This window comes from Typha latifolia, chromosome 1 (genome assembly GCF_019914945.1).
Source record: "Typha latifolia isolate L0001 chromosome 1, TyphaL0001v2, whole genome shotgun sequence".
Taxonomy (NCBI): Eukaryota; Viridiplantae; Streptophyta; class Magnoliopsida; order Poales; family Typhaceae; genus Typha; species Typha latifolia.
This window is the reverse complement of record NC_133086.1, coordinates 7856684-7876303: the sequence shown is the minus strand read 5'-3', so window position 1 is coordinate 7876303 and position 19620 is coordinate 7856684. Positions and strand designations below refer to the sequence as shown.

Below are 19620 nucleotides of genomic sequence, written 5' to 3'. Positions count from 1 at the left end.
ATGATACAAAATTTGTCATCACGTAAAATAACCTAACGAAAACTGACACATAAAATTCAGAAAGACATCACCATGAATACAGTAAACAAAGTGAGAAAATGTCTACATATGGACACAAATCAGTATGTAGAATAAATAAGAACAATGCAGTTACTTTTTATGTGACAAGTTTTACTACCTCCCTCTTATGCACTTTGTCTAGAAATCTGTTTCTAACTTCTGTCAACCCATTGATGTTGTCTCGTCTAAAAGATCAAAGATTGTGATGGTTTCATAGAGAAATTTTTGACTACTTTTGTTCTCAACATCGTCTTAAAATGGACAACAGTCATGATTTTCTATTATTAATGCCAGAAATTCTTTCAGGAATCTATGCAAAGTGGTCCTTGTTAATGGGCAGTTTGGTCCTGAAATTTTGAGGCTTCATCGCTGTCAACCTTCTAAACAACAATTTGGTTTCGCCAAATCTAACTTACATGATGAATGTCCAAATATAAAAGAATGATGACACTAACCACCTGAATGTATAACTCGCCCTGGTGAAGGACAATGTAATTTCTAACAATGTGAAGATTTTGAAAGAAGCTGAGTGTCCAGGTGAACAAAATAAACAGATGCATTATAATTCTGCAGTACATTAATTGGTATCTCAACGTGGTGGTGTAATGGGTACAACAAAGGAAAATAAAATTGCCTATCTAGTACAAAAAATATGGGCACTGAAGGGGCAGAAAAATATGGAGAATGGAATCTACCCCATCTAATTAATTCATTCGAGTTCAAAAATGCAATATCATACAGTAGGGTGTGAAGAATATACCCTCCTTTCTCCACCTGAGATTCTTGAACTACTCTCCTACCAAGGGAAATCATCTGGCTACTCTTTACCACACCACTAATTCTTTATTCTACCTGCCTCCTGTGTGTCTCCACTACATGATTCCACCTCACAGCTAGCATTCTTATTTCTAGACCCATAGTTCAATTTCAAGGCTGCTACAGGGTCTGAGACTCCACCAGCAAGGAGTCCCCCTCCACTCACCATGCTCGTCCCAAGAAGTGCAGCCCTCCCGGAGTTCTGGAAAACTGATTCGATTTCGACCCAGTTCCTCTTCTGCAGTTCAGTGAAGTTCTCGAGCTGCTTTCCGTGCATAAAAGGCTGCCGATAATCAGCCAAAACTGCAGTATTCCCCAGGACACCATCTTTACCGGAATAAGATGATACTCCAGGTGAAATTCCTTGATGTTTTGCCAACATAAGAGCATATTCTGACAAGGACGAAAAACCAGTTTGTATTCTATTTCCATCCCAGAAGCCATAACTTATTGGCGCCTCTTCTAAGACCAAGCGGCAATTACTTCCAAGCTGATAAGGGAAAAGGTCCCCGTCCTTTCTGATGCTGGATGTTGTGGTTGAAGATTCATTGGGCTTGGGAGAGGTACTTTCTTGCGAGGAAGAACTTGATCTTTGTGAGGACGAAGGGTTAAGAACTTTTCCAAAGAGCTTAACATCACCTGTCTGGTGAGACTGCCTCTTTGTTTCTGGGTTTGCATACTGAGTGCAGGGGACCAGCTGAGATTCTGACTTTTCGTTATTACTAGTCGACAGAAATACTTTACCAGGGCTCGATGGTGAAAGACTGCAACTATTGAGGTTGTCATTTTGCATTTTTGAAATAAACTGATTTGATTGTGAAACCCCATTCCGCATTGCAACCTGATTAAGTGAAGATTTAAGCATATACTGTTGGTACGGACTTCCAACTACTAAGTTTTGATGCTGCTTGTTCTCATGCTCCTCAAAGTTTAAAGCAGTCTGGGAGGCTACATGAAGATTTCCTACAGAACAAATAGGACGGTCATGAAATGACGAATTAAATTGTGCAGGCTGGCAATTGTCCTGATATGCTGAGATGCTATGGTATTCCTTGTGTTGACATGGGAGGTCATATAATGGTATTTTATGCTGGAAGGTTGTAAAAGTGCTGGGCCTAGAACAAACATCAACCACATTTCCATGGTGCAAATAATTGTCACTAGCACCCCAATCTGCAGTAAGGGAAAGAGGGTCCCTGCTATTTGCACCTAGATCTATGCTTGCCCGCCTTCTTTTCCTTGATCCAGACTTTGGCAACATCAACTCATGTGAGCTTACTACCTTCTTGAACCCATCAATAGAATGTACTCCAGCACCATCATTTTTCTGAACTCCATCAGCAGTGTGTAAAATCGACCCCACTGGCACACTCTCTGTAATGGCCTGCTCAGTTTGAGGGACAAGAACACAACTCCCGCCAGACTTCCTTTCCTTATCAATGTTCTCGGCAACTTCAGGAAGCTGTATTGGCACGTGGGAACAGACTGCAGATCGAGAGTTATCCGCTCCATTTACCAGTTTATAATCATATATGGCATGTACCTGTTTATCAAATTTGCTGTCATTTGCCTCAAGGTTTATGCCTCGCAAAACATCTTGCTCACTCAATCTATCAATTTCAGCTTGCTGGGGGCTAACTCCAGCATGAATAAACCCTTCCCTGCTAGCTTTAGCCAGAGACTGGAAATCTGGATTAACCCTGGAATAACATTGATCACTGCAAATAGCTGAATGTATCTCAGCAGCACAAGCATCATCAGTGTCACAGCTCCCTTCATTGTCATCAGTCATGGGCATACCAATCTTGGGAGTGGCTCTATCAATTACCTCTAGACCAAGAGACTTCCGAGCCTTCATAAAAAAGATTTTGCACTGCTCCAATGACCTTGTCCCTACAAAATGTGAAATCCTTGCAAAGTTCTTACCATACATGCTCAAAGCACGAATAAATACAGATTTCTCCTCATCAGTCCAATCAATGAAGGCCAATTCATTGCACCCCTCATCTGAACAAGTGTCTTCTTCATAAACATTCTGGGTTAGCTCCGGAGAAAATGGTCGGTCCAAAGACACATAGCTCATCTTCTCACCAGGATCAATAGAACTAGTGACACAAGAACTCATTGCCTCAGAGGACAAAGCCCTGCATATGCCAGCCGACACACTAGCAGTTAAATATTCTCTCTCATGAGCTGTAACCTCAACCATCTGAGCCCTGTTGACAGAATCATAACAATCGTTGTAAAACGACTTCAAGTCATGATAGGTTTGGTACCTCGCAGCAACCTTTTGCTGACTTCTCACATTATAATCACTCTTTTCTGCTATGACTGATGCTGCCCCCAAGATATCAAGTGAAGCAGCATTAGTCTCAGGATTCCATTTCTTCCCTGAAGTTACCAGATAGGTGCTGGCAGGTGAGTGTTGCCATTGCTTTCTAACATCTAGACGTTTCTTGACTCCTCTGAAATCCTCTAACTTGTGGTTCTTATAGTAAAACTCAACACAATCTGCTACTGTTTTGTGGTCAAGAGTGCAGGAAATCCTTGAAAAATCTTTACCAAATTTAACAAGCATTACCTTGAAAACTTCTATCTCTTCTCGAGTCCATGGGTTTATTGTTGCTCTTTCCTTCTCGAAAGAGAGTGGATCTTCAACCAATCCATTGTAAGTGGTAAACCTGGTGTACCTTCTCTCAATATCATCTAAAATTAGTGCAGGCATCTTTATGTTACTCCTGTAAGGCTTCATCTGAGAACCCAATGGCAACTTGCTTACAAAACCTACTAGTTTTTGGCTAGGAACTAGAGTTTGATTACCAGCTGCAATTGAAATGAAGATTCAGATAACACTAAAAATAAAAGAAACACAAGTACATGCAGAAAAACTTGCTTCTAATAACTTCCACATACCATGTTATTCAACCAAGATTAAGAAAGCTTGCAGTTTTTTTCTTTTCATTTTACCCATCTATACATATGACCAGATTTACTTTACCCTCCTATATTTCAAAAAATTTCAAACTAATCTTTATACTTACGAGTAAAGTGAGACCGTTAATTTTTCTGTCCAAGTTAACCGAGCGCGCCCAAGTAACATCTAAAACTAAAAGCTAGGTTGAATTCTCTCTCCCTTTCTAATTTTTTTATGGACAAAAATACCCTCCTTGGCTTCTTGTTGGGTGGTCTAATAGCAACTTGGAGTAAGTATCGTCCATCACAAGTTCATATGATCCCATGGAGAAGGACCTTCTTTGGTCCAAGTTCTTGTTGTAGCTAGTACTAGTCCCTTCACCCTCACTTGCAACAACTTCCACACTCCTAAACTTGCCAAGCTTGGGAAGGAGCATGAGCTTGTCATCCCCCTCAAAATCACAGAGGCAAACCGCACAGTCAAATGGGTCATTGAGACCTATAATGGCTTTGTAAAGGAAGACTAGGAGGACCTCTATATAAGATTGGTCCACCCCTACATCATAGAGGTGGAAGAGTTGTTGGAGTAGGCCTTGCAAGGCTATGACATTGTCCAATCCTTCTACGTCTCCGCTAATGGGTCTAAAGGGGTATCTAACAAGGAGGTGGAGCAACCAAAAAATGATGACTGTTAGGGACGTCAAAAAAGCTTGCGGGCTCGGCTCGAGCTCTAAATGAGCCGAGCCGAATTGATTTTTTGAGCTCAAATGTATTATCGAGTCGAGCCAAGCTAAAGCTAGCTCACTCAAGCTTGGCTCGATTAGGCTCAATACTATAGCTATATATTTTCACAAAAGTTCACCTCCACGGCTAGTTCCTCCTCATTCTTTACCTTCTTCTTTATATAAAGCAAAGCCATCCGAGATCATCTCCTTCTTTATCTTCTTTGTGTCCGGCCCTACACCGACAGGAGCCGCCACAAGCTTCACAAATGACGAAGCACCACTGCCGTCGGATTGCTCACCATGAGGAGGCAAGTTAGGAGCCATGGGCTCATCCTCCACTTGAACCCGTTGAATACCCACACTTCTTGGCCGACAATGCGAAGACGTCGAGTAGTAGCGACGAGCTCAAGGACATGAGGATGCTGCCCTTATTCTAATAGATTGGGCATAACAGTCCTCCTCCCTTATTCTGATTGATTGGGCTCAGATCGGGTATAAGGATGTTCACCATGGCTTGCTTATCAAGGATTTTATCGGCGAAAGGTGGCTCCTTCCTCCTCATTCTTCGTCAAAGCCAATTAGGGCAATGAGCCCCTGGTCCACCAACATTGGAATGGTGAGCTCGAGTCTCTTCACCTTCCTCCAATCTCGTTGATGTTTGAGGCTCTCTCCCTCCACCTCATTGATGCCCGGCACCCAAATTCCCCCATCAAGCTAGAGATGAGCCGAGCCGAGCTAAACTTTTCTAGCTCGAGCTAAGAAAATCTAGCAATTAAGCTAAGCCGAATTGGGCCTATCTCACTCAAGCTTGGCTCATTTACACCCCTAATGACTACTAGGATCATAATTATGAGAAGGAACCAAGAGATTAAAAAAACTCACCAAATTCTACCTTTCTTGAAGAGTCTTGGAAGTTTGAAAAAGAAGTATTCACATGCAGGGTATTTTAGTCATTTGGGGGCGTTCGATTAATTTAGACAGAAAAATTAACAGTTTTACTTTAGTCATAAGCGTAAGAATTAGTTTGAGACTTTGTGAATTACATAGAGTAAAGTGATTTTAGACATAAATACAGAAAAGTAAAATATATTTAACTCTTTAAAAAAAAAAGAAATTGGCGAAGGAAAGGAATGCTTTATCGCCTAAGCACAAAACATGCTTAACACTATGAAAAAGATAGTGAATGTAGATCCTAATTAACAAGTGAGCTTGAAGGCCATCTTTAGTAATAGGTGGCAACAAAGATAAACATAGCAATATCTCACATAAAGAACTAAATCATGATCTGATGCAAGATTTCAAACAATTTAGTAAATTACAATATTAAGAAAAGATTATCAAGTTTCTGAAACTATTTCATGCAAATCAAGACTTCTTCTCACCACTATGATCTGGTATATGTACTAATTAGGCAACGGTAAGCAGTAAGCACCAACTAATTGTGCGAGAATACAGATTCAATATTAAAACTTTGTATGACTGAAAATAAAAAATAAATGATTTAGGACTGACCAGGCAAAGCTAATCGGAACTGGATAGAAGAGTGTTGCTTTTGAAAGTCACCTTGCGATCTACTTAACTCAATGCGCTTCTTTGACTTTCTTCTGTTCTTTCTAATAGAAAGCAATTGCAAATCCTCCTTCCACAAGTGGTGCAATGCCCTGAATTTAAGGATAAGAACTCTCTCCTTAAACAGTAGTTGGTGTTTCCGTATAGAAAGCTTCTCTTTAACTTTCAAGTCATTCTTCCGGTGACACGAAATGTTTCCAGATCTCCAAAAATCAAACTGAGGTAGATTGGAAGGCAATGATATATTGAAAACTTGTGATGCTCTTTTTGCAGCATCCCTGTTGGAAGTCACAATTAAAGATATTAAGTTACAGTTTGTCTTGCCGTATGAGCATGCCTTGATAGAACAAGCACTGTTTCTGCCTGTCTCCACACATTTTACATTATCATGACAAGACATAGTTGCTAGCCTCTCCTGGGCATTGTCAAGTAAACATTGTTGTGCTTCTGGGACATTGAGACTATCATTGTCTATAGCTACTGAGCACTCAATCAAATTGCCCTGGTTAAAATTACAAATCTTAGTCAATTTTCCCTGGTTAAAATTACAAACCCCCACCTCCAAGAATGCTGCTTTTTCACAATTAGCTGAAACTATCCCTTTGCTGTCTGTTTCCATATCTTTAACTTGAGCATCTTGTTCTTCACAATTACTGGCAGGAAAGACAGCTTCTGTTAAATGTGCCACAGTAGGAGCTAATTCATGATACTGTGACATAGTATAAACCTTTTCAACATCAGAAGACTGTAAACAAGGGTTTGATTCATTATTAACTGGTAATGGGGGAGAATATAGATCATCATTATTTTCAGCATCACAATCCAAGGATTTAAATTCACTTTCAAACCAATCAATTTCAAATTCAGTTTTCTCCAACTCCTTGGAAATATCCCCCTTTAATAGCAGCAGTTTATTCATAGCAGCAATCAAGCCGGAATCTCCAAAAAATACATCTTCATTTTGCAATAAATCATCAAGGAATGATGCTAAGGAACTAATATGATTGACCTCCAACTGATCTAACTTCATAGAGAATTCTGAGTAAATGTGAACTCCAAGTTTAGGTGCACAGGCATCAATAGTAGTTATCGGCCTTGTACCCCACTTCTCCTCCATGCCTGCTGTACAAGATAAAAGGTACAATTATAGTACCTTAGTCAGTGCTACAACATACGCCAATAGTTCCTCTGAGTGAACTATATCAATCATCTCAAACAATAAATAGCTTCATGGAAAAAAAGGAGTTCAATAGCAAGATCAGTGTTCAACTAAACTAACTTTTTAACTTGGCACATAAATGGGATCATAAAATATTATAGAACAATCATCTTCGTCACATTGGTCGTTCTTTAATTAGAGCAAAGAGAAGGTTCCTTTATACCACCAGAAACTTTTGCAACGCAAACAGGGTGCTTCTTTTGGTCCCTTCCACTTACAACTCTAGAAAAGAATGGCATGCATGCTTCACAAATACATTTTTTCAAGTTTTCAGCAGTAACACAGAATAAAGTAAACAGCTGCTTTCAGCGAACACATAGCTAGAAGTAGGGATAAAGCAAGAAGCATCCCTACTCCACATGAAAACTACAATATTTCTACATTATCCAATAAGTTGAAATCAAACGTTCTTCAGAATTAGAACAGATCCCCTAGTGTATAATTCTCCATGGGAATATTGGCAACCTTTCCAATGGATTATGTGAAGCCAGACCTCTATTAAATGATGCCTCATTTCCTAGAATATCAAGATCAGGCAAGAGAATTGAATTCATGAAGCTTGCATGGACCAGAAAGCAAGCCATATCAGTCATGTATTAGACCAGCACAACCTAGAAGGATGTTTATATAGTAAATCCAAAAAACTAACTATATGAACTAGCACAACCTAGAGAAACTTACATGTTAAAGATGTCGGGGAGCCATCAACTCTCGAACTGGCCTGCACAAGAGTATCTTCGACATCAACCCCATACGAATCTGGGGATCCTTGTACCTTCTGCTTCTCATACTTCGCCAGGCCCTGCCCCCATCCAAGCCGTGGCTTCTTCTTAGAAGAACCTTCATCAGGCATCTGAGGATATGCCACAGTTGACTGGATCAGGCTCTCTTTATCTGGAGCCTCCGACTCCTTGAGGCCAGCCTCCTCCGGTCCAGACCTATCTGCAATGGCACAGTTCCACTTCGAAGGTCTCCACAAGATGGAAGCCGACGAGAGGTCACGATCGACTGCACGGCCTGTGCCGGAGCCATCAATGGCAATATCATTCGTGCTATTCCTATCTTTCAAAGCGGTCTGAGATGCTGGTGAGATTTGGACTGCGACTGACCTCAGGGCGTTCGGAGAATAGTGTTTCTGCTGATGCTTCGAGAATTCACTGGAAGAATCCCGGTAAGGTGATCGCCGGAAGGATTCGCGGCTCTCCCTGTTGATGCATCTTCCTCCGTAGCTCCCAGAAGGCTTAAAGTTCTCGTCTTTCACCCAAAGTCCATCAGACCGAGAAGGTGGACAACCATAAGCGCCGGAATCTTCCGGATAGGGTTGGTGATAACCTCCGCCCTGACGGTAATAACCTTCAGAAAATAACAATTTTATAGGGAGCGAAATCAGGCAAAAGCACAGAATAAAGCGATAAAACATTATATTTCGTCCAGAAACCTGGAATTTGCATTGGATCGTAAGGCGAGTACCTGACGGATGCCGGCGAGGCGAATCGCGAGGGAAGCCACGTGGACCGTAGTAGGACTCCCTCCATCGTGGCGTCGAGTAGCCGCCGACGCTCCGGTTGCCTAGGACATCATGCCTCCGGTCCCTGGAGGCGAAATCTCTTCGATCCCATGGTGATGATTCGGGAGGCATCAACTTTTCCAATCTGAAATAGACCCTAAAATCCCAAGGAATGCTTCTCCAATGCCTCCAAAAGCCAGATCTGAGCGCGAGAACAGCACCAATTGATCAAAAATCGACAAAAATCGAAGAAAAAACAATTCAAAAAAGGGGATTCGGCTCACCTCTCCGATCATAGGGAGAGCTGTGGCCGACAGGTGGGAGAAGCGATGCGTGGAACCCAATGCCCTCCACAGGCCCCATTAAGCCGAATTTAATTTATCCCCACGTCCGCTAAGCCCTTTTTTCTTAAGGTAAGAATTATAGTTAAAAAGGAAGGAAATCAAGTTCTCTAATCAAAGCATCAAATTCAAACCCTTCTTTTCTCTTTGTTTTCTTTTCCTTCGTTACGGACTCCGGATCGCTTCCCACAAACTATATAGGAAAATTACATCCTTGGCATGACGTGGCAGATATCAACAAGAGTCCAAGATTAACAGCACAAGAGTAAGACTACGATCCTCATCCCATCAAAAGCCTTTGCAGGCTGTTTCATGTCTAAATAGGATAAGCTTAAAATAGAGTCCAATATTGTTTTTTTTTATAAGGTATAGCATTTGGGGATAGACATCTACCAAACTAAGAAAAGAGGGATGTCAAAAGGTTAAAAAATGGTAAGTGCCTAAAGTCTACTTGGAGCCACTTAGAGGAAATGGAACAACTTTTTTGAGGATTGAAGAAGATAAGGACAAATAAAATTAAAATTAAAAAGGCTTATGTATATAAGGGTGTCTTTGCATGTTTTGAATATGGTTCTACTTCGGCCTAATTACATTTTTACTGGACCAATCAACTCAATAATATTGTAGAGAAATTATTTAGTAGTTTGATGGTTTGACTCGATTCGGTTGATGACTTGGCAGTATAATTAACTTGAAAAGCGTTTGATTCGGAGAAATTATTAGGGTAATTATTTGACGACGCATATGACTTAAAACTTAAATTAGGCAGCTAAAAACTCGATAGAATCTAAGTGCCTCTGTATCTAGTGAGAGTTGGCTTTTTGTCCAGCCTATATTTAGCCTTCGAGCTTATGAACGATAAAAAAAAATTACATCACTACTACTATTGGCAAAAGAGGAATTCAATAGTTTTTATTTTATGTTTATTTCGACAAGCTATAACCAAGCTTGTGATAAGTCTTAGGTCAAACTCTTAACCCTAGCATAATGTTTTATTTTTATTTTAGCAGTGTTTGGTGTAGTTTAGGCCGTAGCCTAATTTTGAATTAGAAGAGAGGAATAAAATTAGCATGCACGGTAGTTTAGTGGAGCATCAGAAGCGAGGAATATAACAGCAAACAGCTTGGATATTAGCCGCCACCAAAGGGACGCGGTCATATGTCGTCACCATTAACACACGGTCACGCGACCGCACAATTCGCCAGCGTCCAACTCTGACGCACCCACGGTCGCACCACCCTGGGAAATTCACGGCGGGAGTTCGTGAGAAGGTAGGCGGTGTAAATGTTCCGCTCACCGCGGAATACCCGATCGCACCGTCTTCGTCTCGCCACGTGGCCCGCGCACCTTTAGGCGGTGGGCTCCACCCACCGAGCACAGCAGATCGCTTGCACCTTCGACTGCTTAAAATAGCCTTTATGAATTTCTAAAGAAGAGAATCTTTCCCATAAACAACTGCCACGTGTATCAGGAGTAGTTTCTTGCATGCAAGGGATGCAGACGATCACTTCAGCGTAATATTAGGCACACCAATTCCAATCCTAATGCAACTGGGATTGTTTCCTCCCTATAAATATTAAGGGGAGGGGGGGCGGTGAGGAGAAGGCGAGAGAGAATTAAGAGAGAAAAGAGGAGGTTCCGTGTGGCGACGAAGTTTCTTGTTTGGTTCGCTAGCCCTCAAACTACTCCCTCCTCTTGTGATCACAAATATTCGATTAGTTTCGGCGATTCTTGAACTTTGATCCGAGATCGATCACAGTTTCAAGGTACGATCTCTCTCCTAACTCGAAGAATTGGTCCTCCTTTTCACTTTTGGTTTGTTGATCTTGATGTTGCTGAAGATTATTGCGGTTAATTACGATGATGAAGTCGTTTGGTATGTTATTAATGCAATTACTTGGAAATTATTGCCGGTCAGATCGGTGATTGTGCGATCAAACTTGGGGTGTTTTGGTTTCACCTATGTGCGTCGATAATTGGTGGAAAGCCATTATACGATGAGGGGAAAGATACAAGATGTGATGTGATGTGATGTTTTATTATTGTAGAATTGGATGAAGTCGTTGTTCTGCTTTATTACTCCTAGAGTGGATTGGATTTTTTTGTGTGTTGATGCTGAACAAAATTCCTGATCTTATTTCAATTTGATGCATTGTTATGTTTGGGGGCTTGTTGCGATGGTGTAACCCATAGAAGTTTGTGGGATTGGATTGTGCACTTTTGGGACCAGGTTACTAAATATTTTTTGACTATCCTGAGAACGTTGTGAAACTTATGTAAAGCGAATAAAGAAAAAGCAATATTAGTAAGAGGCTTCTGAGATTTGTCTAATAGAATAATAGAAGATTTTAGGTTAAAAAAAGGGAGCAAAGTCTCAATCGGGATTGTTTCCATCTTACAATTTTAAGTTTCAAAGCTTATTCTTGCTTATGGTTATGTGAACATAGATGTTCTTTCTGAGTTTTTTTCTTTTGTTTCCTTAGTTGTAGAAGTATATTTTCTTGACAGAATAAGATGTACATATACTACACTCCTTAGATTCAGTTGAAATCGATATTTTTGTTGTTAAGATATCATTTAAGTATTTAACGTATCACTGATTCACCAAACTACCCTTTTAATTTGTAATTTGGAGTCGTCTTAATTAATTTTTCTTCCTTTGATTTTCTCTTTCTATGATATTTCTTAGTGTTTTCAACTTCTCCGATCACTTCTTGCTACTTTGTATCAATGAAATGAAGCCAAGACTTGAAAATCACTTGGAAGGCTGAAATTTCATTTAATTTCATGTAATTTCAATTAATTTCTAGCCAATTCAGTCTGGTGAAATGCCTTTGGAGCATGATTCGTTATATGTACACTTGTGCACCTTAGGAGGATGATCTACAGTACAAATGCTTCAAAAATTATTGATCGACAATCTTATATGAGCTTGATCATATCCTTCTTAGTAAAGGTTTTTCCTGTTTCTTACCTTTCTTTTTTGTAAGAATTCTCTGCATTTTCTTTAGAGTAGCTTTGGTGCATATAGCAACTACTAAATTTATTGACTAGAAACCAAAAGCTATGTTGGCTAGAGATTCTTGAACTAAGTCATCTGTGTGCACTAATCTGTCTCCCACTCTTTCTCTTATTAATTTTTTCTCCCACTAGCTCTCCCACTCTTCCACTAACTCTCCTTCTCCCTCACCGACTCCCCCCTCTCTCCTTCATCGGACTCTCTTCTCTCAATATCTCCCTCTCCGATTCTCTCTCCTCTTTCTCCCACTAACTCTCCCTCACTGACTCCCTTCTCTCTCGATCTCTCCCTCTATGATTCCCTCTCTCTCTCTCTCTCTCTCTCTCTCCCCCCCCCTCTGATTCTTCTCTGATGATGCTTCTCCGACAAGCTTTAACGAGGTATATATTTTTTCTCTCTCACTCCCTCCGACGGGCTCTCTTTATCTCTCTCTCCTCTCTTTCTATCTTTTTTTTTCTTACTGTCCTCCCTCTTTTTCTCCCTTTCTCTCTCACTCTCTCAATTTTGGTCGGTTTCGGCAGATACAGCTAATCTTAACCTGAAACGGATCGGGTATTGGCTGATCCATTTGATATCAGGCTGAAACTAGTCACTAGATTGGTTTTGGCCCTGGATTAGGATCGGCTACCGACCCCGATCTATTTCGGCCGATCCCACTCAGGAGTAGTCGAAACTTGGAACCATGGTTATGAGTATTATTTAGCAGATTTTGATCACACCATTGTGTGCTATGAAGGTTTTCATCTCTTCTCACCTTGCAAACTTTTCAGCCTTTGAAATGTTTAAGTTATGTGGAGAGTTCTTTACTTACACCTGATTTTAGGCCCTTTGATATTTTGGCATATTACTTTAAAGTGAAAGGCAGATATGTACTACTTATGCTCCAGAGGTTTCATGTAAAGTAATTCTTAGTGTATCAGACTCTTTTAAGAAAAGATTTAGTTAGAGATATGCAGCTTAATATAAAATTAATATTGAATCCCTTTTTTTTATGAAAAGGAAGAAGATTATATGAGCTAGATGCAGATGATTAATTTTTAGTGGTCTCAGATATGTGATAGTTTCTCTTGAAGTCTTAAAGGTTACTACTTCTCAAAGGGCTAAGAGCATCTCCAAGGGAGGGCTCTATATTTGGAGCCCAAAGACTCTAAATATAGAGCGAAGAGCCCGGTGCGCTCCAATGCACCGGGCTTTATATTTATTATTTAATTAATATAATACATATATATTATATATATATATATATATATGCTAAATCACTTAATAAGACCTCTTAATATTATTATTTTTTAATAAAAAATATATGGTTATAAAACTCTCATCGATATCTTTATAATAAGACTAATATTCAATAGTTTTACAAATAATTTTAACTTACTATTTTTTTAATTAAAAACATCAAAATTATATTACACGAAATAAAAATAAAATATTTAAAATAACTTAAATAATTTAATATTAAACTCATTTTAAAGATCTCGATGAGAGCATTCTAATGGTACTATTTTTGTTAAAAATTAATTAGCAAAACTAATTATATATTCAGTTTAATTAATTAGATTATTTAATAAAGGATACAAATGAATTTAAAATTTTAAATTAAGCTTTTGTAGGGCAAAATTGGTATTTCTAAAAGTTGAATAGTATTGGAGCTGGGCTTCAAATTTTTAGATGTGGCTCCAAATTTAAAGCTCTATTATAGCTGGTTCTAAATTTGGAGCCCTATTTGGAGCTCGATTGGAGCTCCACCGGGCTCCAAATTTGGAGTTTTGGAGCCCGGTTGGAGATGCTCTAACGTACCAAGACATAGTATGTGAAATTCATGTTCTCTTATATCTTCTAGCTTTATAGGCTTTAGTGTGCTTCCTATATATTGATTTGCTCCTTGTTGATTCTCTTGAAGCTTCTCTGCATACTCTTTTCTTTCTTTTAGGTCTCCTTTCCTCAAAAATCTGTTGTTTGTGACTAATATGCAGGTTGATACTTGGTAGGTGAAATACATATTTGTTTCTTTCACATATACTGCTTCTTTGGGAAGCCCTTATATAAGATATATCACAAACTTAATGGAGTTGGATTTCTGAGGATCTATGACTTCAGATTGGGACACTTCTATTTGCTCAATGAGGTGGGTAGGTGTAAGTTATATCTGTCTTGTCCATCTATTTAGTGGTTAGGGTAGTGATAATTCTGATCATGTTATGGTTGGTGATAGATTTACATGGTTATTGAGTTGTTTAGCTTTGACTCCTTTCATAACAAGAACATTTTTTCTCTGGGCAGTAAGACCACCTTTTCAGGCCACTACTAGGTAAATATATGGGTCTTGAATTTTTCCTGTCCTTGCTACAAAATGTCATGAAAATAGCCCCTCTTTGTTGGTTTTCTGGTGCTCGGTCTCTTACTACTGTTTAGGTTTTGTAAAACAGAAACTAGACAATTTGACTTGCTTTAAGGAGGATCATGTAGCCCATGGTCTTCCATGTAACAGCCTATAATGAAGGTTACTTGGTCCATAGCATTCTTCTTGATGGTTTCAACTGAGCTATCTATGAATAACATTGCAGGCACTAGTTGACCTCCTTGGGCTGTAAAGAAGAGGTTCAATCTTTAAATCTTGGGTTTCCAATCAAGATTACATGGGATTGAACAGACTGACTCTACTATGTAAGTCTATTTCTTGGAGGTTCACCTAAGCTCATTTTGTAGCTAATCATTGCTGCAGTACCGATATGCTCTTAAAAGCAGGCTATGTCAATTGAGGACTCTCATTTTCATGTCCTTAGTTAAGGCAAATGTTCAATGTCATTCTGAGGAATGATAGGGTCCTTAGAATGAAGGAGAACAAAATCTTTGGTGGAGAGGTCATGGCAAAAGTGCATTTCTACATCGAAGATCCAGGCGTAACTTGACCTCCTTCATATGGGTGATGTACTGCATGGAGAAGATACTGGTTTTCTTTGTTAAATCTTGTTGTCACAAAGAATGAATTCTTCATTCATTTTTAAAGGTGGGATAACCTCTGCAAGACTGGAATAGACAATCTATCTCACTTCAGCTTTCATGTCTTGATACTTGTATACTTAAACTGGTGAGAGATCTGTACTATGAAGAGGCGAATAAATGAAAATATCAGTGTTATGACCATATGGAAATTCTATCTATGCTGACAAGTAGCATTAAAAAGATTTGACGAGGTAGTTCCTAGTTCCTACCTCTGAAAGATCGACTGATTTTGGACCGACTTTAGCTTCAGTCATGTTCATAATATCTAAATAACCCTGCATAGGGAGCTAATTGGGCTCGTTCAGCATTAAGATCTGCGCACATCTCATTTCTTGAAGAACTATATAATTATGTTGAGTTTTTCCTCATTTATTTGGATGTGAGAAGTGGAAAACCTAGTCGAGGGAGCTGCCGAAGAAAAAAAGGAACAAACTAAAAAGGTTCTGGAGGTTGTCTCCAGGTTCGAAATGGAAGATGGAAAAAACCTGTGGAGGATGACATCAATCTGCTAGCATTTAGGACTATCTCTGAGAGGGTATTTGGAATCTTAAAGGGCTTGAATTGTTTTGCATCAGCTCTGCTTCCCTGCAGCTCGCAACTCTCTATACTGCAACTTGAGCTGGTAGGCTTTGTACAGAACTAAGTCTTGCAGGTCGATCTTGATCTCTTTGCCGCAAAAATGTGCCGTCGTCACTGCTTTCTTCCATAGGATGATCATTTAACGGAAATAGAATAATGAGGGAAGGCCAATCAAATAGAGATGCAATCTTTTACTGGAGAGAGCTTTCCCAGTGTTGGACAAGATACATGTCATGGAGTGTACTAAGTTATGCCACTGAAACAGGCATCAATTGCTTGTGCCAATTACATTTCCACTGGTTCCTCTGAAGTTGCGGCGAGCTTTTCCATGTTCTGTGCCTATAGTATCCAAGTTATTATGTAAAATCTTATAACCACAAGTTTTTCCTGTCGAAGGTGTAAAATATGTCTGAGTAACATTCTGTGTACTAGAAATGTATTTGTAGAAAGAACAATATCATCTATCATTGAAGAGTAGTTAGGTTGAAAAGTTTTGGGGTACTTATTTGATGTCAGTGATCTCATAGTTCTCAATATGTTTAATTGTTCTAATTGGTAAGGTAGGTTTACCACTCACCAGGTGTCAGTAAGTGGGTCTATGGTATCAATAGAGGAACTTGTGTATACAGTAAAGTCAAGCTATAGTTGAAGTGCTAGTGGTGCTAATAGCAATTCTGTCTGTCTCTTCTCCTCCTTTGTGGATCATTTAAATTGATTTAATCAAGCTAATTTCTGGTGTATTATTAGCTTTTGCATATCATTGCCATTATTGGTTTTATTTTGTCCAGATGCTTCCTTTTATGTTTAAAGAGATAAGAGCAGGATAAAAGTTGTTGTTGTTAGCCGCAGTAGTTTGGGGGTATTGGCTTATTGGTGTGCCCTCAAAGCTAGTCCTTTTCTATTTCTAATATAAACTGTGGGGGGTAGCATGCGGCATCACTTCTTTGCTGTGGTGACACTAAATCTCAGTCCTTTTACCAGCAGCATGATGTTAGATCAATCATCGAACCCAACAATCCCAATTTTAGTAGATCAGTATTTCACAATTATGAAGGATGCTACTTACAGTGATAAATTTGTTTGTATTTTCCGCATGCCTTCCGGAAGATGAAACATGTGGTATGCATCTTCTTCTAACATAGTTTTTTTTAAAAACTAATACTGATAGACTAAGAAGGAAGATTCATTCATTTATCTTTTATGAAATTATTAGGGGTGGTTTATGTTTCAGATGCTTACCAAGTACTCTCTGGGAAATATATGATATTATGTCCAGCAACTGATTGCACTATCTGGTGCAACTTATAGATATATGAGGCTATTTTTTATTTATTTAATCTATCTTGTTATGCTGCTATACTTTTAGGGTTTTTTTTTCATCCCATGTAATTTCTTTCTTATTTTTATTTTCTATTGGTCCTTATTGTGTGTACTTCTCTCTGTGATTTTAAATTTAGTGATCCTATGATTCGTAATGTTGATTTCTCAATATTTCACAGACTGCGTGTAATTACAACATCATGGCTGGACACCCTCATGACAAATCCCCACTTTCAGAACTGGAACGCCTTCGAGCCTGGAACCATTCACACCCTGATCATCCCCCTTTGCCCTTTGGTACATTTTCACATCTATCATCTGCATATGCTTTATATTACCTTTAAATAATCTCAGCTTCCAAGATTTTTACATGCTGTTAAATATGAATGTCAGGACATAACACATTCGTGCCTCCTCCAAATGATGCACTAGTTGGTGGGTTGAGTTCTATGACTTACCAGAACATGGCAGTGAGATCAAACAACTACCTGTCATCCAGTTGTGAATTCTCAAATTACCGGTCTGCGAATCCAGGACCATCAAACAATACTTGCTTTCAGTTTTCATCTGCTGGAAGCTCTAGCAACTTTCAGCCCAGCCATGCCCAGTCTGGGCCTTCTTTTCATCCACATATATCTGCTGACGGTTGCATTGCTTCCCAGATAGACAATAGAACAGTGGGACCGAAAAGGAAAAGTCCAGCTATGCCTTTGATTGCTAATGGCACAAATTCTAGTGGATATTATTCTGGGAGTTCTTCCTCCCATCCCTTTTCCTCAAATCATGTACAACCCAACCGTATTCCAGGTCCTGAATGCCGGCCTTCATATCCCATGAGCATTGCTGCAAACAACTGTAATGACTATCTTGTAGCTGCTGAGGAAGGATTTCAGAGGAATGTCAGAAGCCGTCTAAACAGTACCTCTCCTTTGCCATTCAATCCAGCTGGGTTTTACTCATCAGGCAGCATGCCTCAGCTGCATCAAAGCCATGCTTTTCCTTTAGAATTTAATCCAAATGGGGCCTATCTATCAAGCCATGTGCCCCAGCAAACCCATTCAAATGCAAGTACTTCTTCTCTGAGAATCACAGAGCAATGGAGTTGCCCTCCTGTATCTACGCCTTCCCAAGGAAGACTGCCAGAACAATGGAGTCATACTACTGGCTCAGGAAGAACTTTACCCTCAGGTTAGTCTGATTAGATCCCTTGAGTGATAGTTTTTTAGTTGCAATGTTTTATTTGTCATCTGAATTTTTTCTGAAGTTGAGGATACTGTATGCTTCAACCATGATCTTCTGCCTTCTAGGGAGCAATGGGCCACCAGTGAGAGACAGGGTATATGATGCTACCCAGATTAGAAATGTGACTCTTCCAGTGACAAGTCTACATGGTCCTTCTTCCCAAGGTACTGGTACAGTGCATAGTAGCTATGCTCAAAGAACAACTCCTCACAATGCCATACCAAGTGGCCCACCTTTAGGTTTTGCAGCCACAATGCCTTTTGGTGTGGAAGTTGTTGCATCGTCTAGACGTTCAAGGCATAGTACCACAGGACATAGTAGCAGCAGGAGGAACAGAAGGGTGAGGACTGCGTATTATGGTCTTCAATCTATGTTGGAGGAAGATAATGCCTTTGGCAGATGGGCATCTGAGGTAGATTAATCTTTTTCTCCTTTCAGTTTCAACAACGAACAGCTCATAGGTATGCAACATAGAGTATTAATTCTATGCATTTGTTTTGCAGCATTTTATGATAATGGACCATTCAACCTTAACATCAAGAGAACTGTTTGATCAGCATTGGGACATGAGACTAGATATTGATAACATGAGTTATGAGGTGTTTACTTATCTTGTGTTTTTTCTGATGTAATATGATTTATTAGCATCTCTCTTGACTTTCTTGTTGCTACAGGAACTACTTGCTTTGGAAGAAAGGATTGGGAATGTCAACACTGGTTTGCCCGATGAAACAATGTTGAGGTGTTTGACAGAAAATGTTTACACTTCTGATAAGAATCAAGATGATCAAGAGGAGGAAGCGAACTGTATAATATGCCTGGTAAGACTATATATCTTGTCTTCTCATTTAAACCAAGATAATTATATTTGCTGACCCTATGAAACATTGTATTTTCTTTGTTATTACTTAACAGGATGAATACAAAACTGGAGTTCATTTAGGAAGACTGAACTGTGGACATGATTTCCATGCTGACTGCATCAAGAAATGGCTGCAGATGAAGAATGCATGCCCAGTGTGCAAAGCCACGGCTTGCGATGATACTGAAGGGAGCAAATGATTCCTTTGTAGTTGGTGCAAGCTAGTTCTCATCTGTCCATTCTTCTTTTCTTTTTCTGTAAGTAAAATATCTTTAGCTTATGTATTCAGTGATCTTAATAAACATTTATTTCAGCGCAGATCTTTTTATCCATTCTTCTTCTGTTGAGCAAATGTGGGTTCAATTGCCGGTGATTTGTTCAGAAATTAGCATGTTTTAACCGAGGTAGTTTGTTGCAAAGGACAAGGGGAGGTAAGTAAGGA

At 39.5% G+C, this 19620-nt stretch overlaps 2 protein-coding genes across 11 annotated transcripts; one reads left to right on the top strand and one right to left on the bottom strand.

The window, feature by feature from the left end:
• Nucleotides 1-598: 598 nt before the first annotated feature.
• On the bottom strand, nt 599-9317 carry LOC140789319 (uncharacterized). 2 transcript variants are annotated; one of them, XM_073138983.1, is made up of 5 exons: nt 9094-9317; nt 8773-9011; nt 7984-8655; nt 6027-7205; nt 599-3699 (listed from the first exon to the last, which is right to left on the bottom strand). In XM_073138983.1, the coding sequence occupies exons 2-5, from the start codon at nt 8939-8941 to the stop codon at nt 896-898; spliced, it is 4824 nt and encodes a 1607-aa protein (XP_072995084.1). In that variant the 5' UTR covers nt 8942-9011; nt 9094-9317; the 3' UTR covers nt 599-895. The 2 variants fall into 2 exon arrangements, with proteins under 2 accessions (XP_072995084.1, XP_072995091.1); XM_073138990.1 differs by having other exon boundaries at nt 6027-7202.
• A 1381-nt stretch (nt 9318-10698) lies between these two features.
• On the top strand, nt 10699-19510 carry LOC140783059 (uncharacterized). 9 transcript variants are annotated; one of them, XM_073129952.1, is made up of 10 exons: nt 10752-10916; nt 14146-14297; nt 14737-14836; nt 14956-15179; nt 17254-17371; nt 17468-18262; nt 18382-18728; nt 18820-18915; nt 18991-19137; nt 19232-19510. In XM_073129952.1, the coding sequence occupies exons 5-10, from the start codon at nt 17275-17277 to the stop codon at nt 19376-19378; spliced, it is 1629 nt and encodes a 542-aa protein (XP_072986053.1). In that variant the 5' UTR covers nt 10752-10916; nt 14146-14297; nt 14737-14836; nt 14956-15179; nt 17254-17274; the 3' UTR covers nt 19379-19510. The 9 variants fall into 9 exon arrangements, with proteins under 9 accessions (XP_072986058.1, XP_072986056.1, XP_072986053.1 ...); XM_073129953.1 differs by lacking the exon at nt 14146-14297; XM_073129954.1 differs by lacking the exon at nt 14956-15179.
• The last annotated feature ends 110 nt before the right edge of the window (nt 19511-19620 follow it).